The sequence below is a fragment of the Sceloporus occidentalis genome, unplaced genomic scaffold (assembly GCF_023333645.1).
Source record: "Sceloporus occidentalis isolate IW3139 unplaced genomic scaffold, rSceOcc1.0.p SCAF_89, whole genome shotgun sequence".
NCBI lineage: Eukaryota > Metazoa > Chordata > Lepidosauria > Squamata > Phrynosomatidae > Sceloporus > Sceloporus occidentalis.
The window spans coordinates 4,105,024-4,110,842 of NW_028317069.1; the positions used below are offsets into that span (position 1 = coordinate 4,105,024).

General features: G+C 40.2%; 1 protein-coding gene across 1 annotated transcript; it reads right to left on the bottom strand.

The window, feature by feature from the left end:
• Positions 1–1,906: 1,906 nt before the first annotated feature.
• Positions 1,907–4,598, bottom strand: LOC149284765 (thioredoxin-interacting protein-like). The gene is made up of 8 exons (XM_089496370.1): positions 4,349–4,598; positions 3,673–3,745; positions 3,441–3,588; positions 3,068–3,170; positions 2,724–2,980; positions 2,411–2,570; positions 2,161–2,312; positions 1,907–1,939 (listed from the first exon to the last, which is right to left on the bottom strand). The coding sequence occupies exons 1-8, from the start codon at positions 4,596–4,598 to the stop codon at positions 1,907–1,909; spliced, it is 1,176 nt and encodes a 391-aa protein (XP_089352496.1).
• Between the last annotated feature and the right edge of the window lie 1,221 nt (positions 4,599–5,819).

Here is a 5,819-nt window from a genome sequence, read left to right on the forward strand (position 1 = left end):
AGTATAGGAGCAGCACAGGTGGGTTTTGAGGTTGGGATGTAACCTAAAATGACACGCAATCGCCTACAATGCGGGAGAAAAAAAATTCAATATACAATGTTGTATTTAAAACGAAGATTTTTTCCCCCCATTATAAGTCCCTTTTAAAGCTGTCCATTTTAATTGAATAATTGTTTGTATTAATGTGTTTTGTGCGCGCAGAGCCTACACCACCTGTTACTTCCAGCAATTAGCGGCCAGAAGTATTACATGCGTAGTTTGCCACTGGATTTTACAGCATTGGTTACTGCCAAGAAATTGAAGTGTAGCTTTAGTGAAGGTTATTGAAGGGGATGGAACATCCAGATACCAGTTTACGCCACTGCTTTCATGGCGATATCCATTCACAAAAATAAATGTAAAAAGCAAGCAAATATTTAATGCAGAATTTTTAGCTTTATTTAGAAAACAAATGTGCCCTTAAAAAAAAAAAAAAGGGACAAAATATTACAGTAAAAAATACAATAGTTAATTTCTTATACAAAACAAATACATTTTTTGTTTTTATTACAAAATTCTCAGGGAGGATATATTTTGCAAGAAATTGTATACAAGCAAATATTCAGTGCTGAAATACAGTACACATTAAACGAAAAGACTTATGCGTTCTCAGAGAATTTTTTTTTTAAATACTCTTAAAAAAGTTATAAAAAAAATCCAGGCCAAGATATTGCAATAGAGACAATATTGCCTTGTGGTTGCAGGACAAATTCATAATTTTAAGAAACATAAAATAGCTCAAGTGCATGAAGATTTTATGGCTTTATATAGATATGCATAACATGATTTCAGAAAAAGCCCTTATAAAATAAGTTTCAAGCTATTTTTTCACCAGTGCTGCACGAGGGAGCCACGTTATCGCCTCGCTGCTGAACAAAGGCTTGTCAAAGTTCCCTTTTTAGACCATACAGGGACATTCAGTATTTTTTTTTCCCCCCCTGAACGTACAAGAATTTCAGTCGTTAAAGCTGAAAACCTGATTTGGGTAAATATCACAGTCCGGAACAAAGAAGAAGTCTGCCATTCTACAGACTAAACATGTAAGCTTTGCATTCAAGCTTCAAACGTGCGGAAGACCCTTCTGGAGACAGCATACGGAGTTCTAGTGGTTATAATTGTCTACCAAAAAAATATCTTAAACATTCAAAGTGCTAGACGGAACAAGAAAATAACACTGCTTTTAGCCATAAAACACTATACCGTCCATACATACATGCAGCATTACAACATACATTTTCTAACAAAGAAACATTGAATTGTTAACATTAATAAGAGCTGGCCATAATTATACAACTCCTGCTAACCTCTTTCTTCTTATTAGCCACATCACATATAAGATGCTTTATTGTGCAGGTAATGGGCTAATAAGCTAGTTGGAATGATTTTGGAGTGACTTTTTTGAAGGAGCGGGAGGAACAGGATAGGCACACAGAGGCAGTTGTAAGCCAAGCTCTTAGATACGGTTGAAATACTCAAGGCTCTATGAAAATATAAATACAATTTGATCTTTGCCTTACAAAAAACTAAAAATGGTGTTAAAAAAATGATAGTCAGCATACGGATCACTAAATACCTCAATGGGTTCGTCCATCTCCTCATCTACTTTGCACCCACTCATACACCTAATGGTGAGTGAAAAGGGCAAGCCCTATCTCTTTTGCATTGGTACACCTGATGAATAGGGTTATCTTTGGATGGCAAATACAGTCAAGTGCTCAATTTTGCATTGTGCTCAACCTCCTGACGTCTATTCCCGGAAACAGAGGGACACGTGAGGTTGTCGAGTTACCACCTTGATAACAGTGCTTTTGGGAAAAGTCAAGTGAGGACATTTCAGAATAAATCAGACGACTGACTTGTGTTCTGTTTAATGCACACAGGTATTCTTATTGAGGTCAACCTGTAAAAAAAAAAAAAAAAAGATGTCAACATACTGATCGTTCCATTTTGTTCATTTTAAGTATTCAAACCTAAACAGGAAGTCCAACACAGAACCCACCACTGAATACTCCACCCAAAACAATGTCCCATCTACGATCTACATACAAGATGACCTCATAGTCAAGAAAAGGACTTGTGCCCAAGGATATCAGGACTAAAGGAGCAATTATGGGAACTCACCTCTGTGTAGGTTGGTGGAGGCATGAACTTGAACTCTGGAGCATACATGAAGATAGGGCTGTCACAAGAGTTGTCCAGCTCATCCAGAAGTGGAGTGGTGGGACTCTCGAGTCTGTGATCTTCAGGAACTATGTCCAAGTAACAGGGAGGAGCTGAAGGAAGAAGGTCAACAGCATTAAGCATCAGAACAATGAACACTCTTGGTATTCTAGAAACATTGTGAATATTACAAAATTCTAAAGATCCTCACCTTCTGGTGTCCCAGGGATATTCAGCTCTACCCAGCTCATCTCAGAGCTAGTTTGGCTTGCCATGCTTGATGAGCGGCTGCTGAACCCAGAAGAGCTGCTACCAATAACAAGAGGCAAGTCCAGCATTATCTTCTTAGCTCCAGGAACACTGACGTAGACCTTTAAAATAAAATAGAGAAGCAGGTTAGAGTCTGTGTGCCGCATCAATCCAAGGCCCTGAACATGTATGCAACTTCACATCTTCTTTCTATGTTGGCCAAATCATCACCGGTCAAATTTTGTTTACCAAAATATAGTCAAGTCCACACTTACCAGCAAGGCGTATTCGACCCTCAAGATGTTGCAGCCAAGAATGGAAGGCTTTATTTTGGGGACCCGGATGCTCTTTCCCCGCCAAGAATCAGTCATGCCAGAGATTATATGGTTTCCTCTCACACTACAAAGTTTTTGGGTGAAGACCTTTGTCTGACCATTGGCCAAGTAGGTGTGCTTGGCAACAATGGCTGCTTTTGGGACGACTATACGTGAGCAGGTGTTCTCAAAGTCAGCAGAGATACAAATTTCTTCTCCTAGAACATGGAAAAATCAGAAACATTAAAGACTGTACATTACTTACATAACTAAGGTACAGCAGTGACTGTTTTAAGTCAACTCACCTTCGCAAAATCCTTTACGGTTAATCATGGCACTCATTGAGATGTGTCCATCAGGGATGAAGAGACAGGTCATCTTCTTGTGCTTTTTGCCAGAAACTGGAGACTGTCCAAAACATAAACAACCCAATTATTTTTGACCTTAGAGACCTTACTGTATATAGAAAAAGCCTTGGGTTACTAATACAGCTACTGCTATGACCTTCTGAGCCTTATGGTTAATCTGTAACATCAATTACCAAATATACTAGTCTTTAGCAGTGACCTTAAGACACATGTGTGCTTGTCACAAACCTGTATACAATATTGCCAGTTAAATTCCTAAGTTAACATTTTATTGCCACATTCTAGCTCGTACAACAAACAGAACACTTACCATCAAATCTGGAGTGTTGACATCAACAAAGTCCACCACTTCAAATTTCTTCTGGACTTCTTGGGGAGGGTGTGATGGTCTGTCTAAGAAAGCCTTGACCCTGTACTTCACAGAGCCATATTTCCCTTTGAATGTTGATCCCAGAGGCCTACAAAGGATTAATACTGGTTAGATCATGGACTGGTACCCAGTAAGGAAATTGTCATGTCAACGCAATGGAGGCAATGCTTACCCCTGGGGTAACTCAAATCCAAACTTGTACTCGTATCGGTTACCAGGTCTCATAATCACAGATCCATCTGAATCTAGAATTTAAAAAAAAAATGTTTTGATTACATGGGTATTGATTTAATATCTAATTTTTAAAAACATTGTCTTTTGGGGAAAGTAAGGACTCTATATCCTAATGAGTGGCAATTTTTTTTGTTTGATGCTATATTAAGTGTGTTGGAGCCCTTTCATCTCTGCAATTCATAGTACAGTTGGATCACTAGACATTCCAAAAAACAATTGTTCCTTTCAGGATCAAAGTGTCCTGCCAACAGTGTCATCCTCTACGTAAGCCACACGTCAGGATCTTATGTTACAGTATTAAACACCGATCTAATGTGGTGGGGATGCATGGCGTTATAACGCGTAAACATGCGCTTTGTACAGGTTATATGATTTCTTACAAGCGCAAACCTGCATGGGGTCTACATACATGCAATTTCTGATACGGAACATGCAGACACCTATCTTGCAGCGCAGAATTCTGTAGATGCACATTAGCTTTTCTGCATAGTTGTTTAAAGGGACAGTTTCCAGCATTACTGTCACTGGTTTAAAGGGACAGCTACCACATGCTGTTGCTCAAAGTGACAGCCCCCCCCCCCTCCCCATCCTGTAAGCCCAGAAGGTGCCCTCACCTGTAGCCTGGTCCTCCATCTGCAAGGTGTCCTCATATCTCAGATACTCCATCTCCTGCTTGCAGTGGTGGGAACCTGCGGACCACAGGACCTTAGCCACACCACAAGCCAGGATCTTCACTGCTGTCACCCTGGTCACCTCTGACACTTCCACCATCACTTTGCCAGTCACCTTCTCCCCACCACAATACACCTTCTCTGGATCAGTGAAGGACAGGTCAAAGCACTTGATTTTCTTGAAGACCACCATGATGAAAGCTCCTCCAGAACAATGTCACCCAAATGCAAATATCAACCTTCTTAGGTGGACTCAACCCTGCAGCTTATAGTGGGGGTGTGCCTCTGAAATAGGGATGCTAAAGCGGCTTAACCCTAATTTCCAAGCCTTCCACTATTAGCCAGCAGTTATTATATCCACTTCTCGCTAGAACTCAAGCTCTTGTAAACAAGAGCCGGAAGAGTATATTTATATTAAGCGGAGAAACCACGCCTACGGGGAAGTCACCGATTACACATAGCCTTTGGAGTCTGGCATGCTCACCTCGTGCACATTGCCCTCATTCGCTAGGCTCCCACGGATGGGAAGTGGATCGGCCAATCGGGAGCCGCACGGCTGCGCGTGGACACAGCATGCATGGAGCTCGATTCAGTTAGTGGGCGGGGCTTCGTATCCGCTTGTGCAGTTTTTTCGTGACGAGAAGGGAGGCGGTTAGCGTGGTGACACAACGACATTAACTGAGGCGCTCAGGTGTTTACCCCTGTCCGTGGCGTAGAAACCGAGGTATCCTGTCAGAAAATGTACCAAACTAGCTCTTCCCTGGGCAGAAAACAGCCCAAAATAAGAGAATTTTCAGACAAAAGGGGTATTCACATGCAATAATTCTCCGACTCTAATACAACCCTAATTTAACCCTTCGGTATGTTTTAACACTTGGAAACACTTAAGACATGTTTCTATGTGGGGATAAACAGGTCAAAATGTTAATAACTTAATGTTATAGGCCTCGGGGTTATAGAAAACCTACGGTGGATGCATTTTTTTCCTCAAGCCGCCCTAAAAAGCCTGCGTATTCGAACCAAAAACACAGTGAAAGCATCTATAGAACCATTTTATTGTTTACAACCGCAAGGAAAACCGTAGTTATGTAAGTGCCAAATAAACAGATTAAAATTTGGGGAAATTTTGAGGTAAAAAACGTGAAATACATCAAGGTTGATTAATAATAATATATATATATATTAGAACATATCTATATTACATTTGTTTATTTTTTATGACACATGTTTATAGCTCATAACAAAATATTTATAAATAACAAAAGTTATTCATCAGGAGGGCAGGGAAAATATTTTCCCATTTGTAGACCCCGTTGGTCTTTCAGGTCAGTCAAAGGGAAGAACTTAGATTGAAACAGTATCACTGCAATAAAAAAAAAAAAACAGAATTGTGTGTCAATATTTTTACGTAACA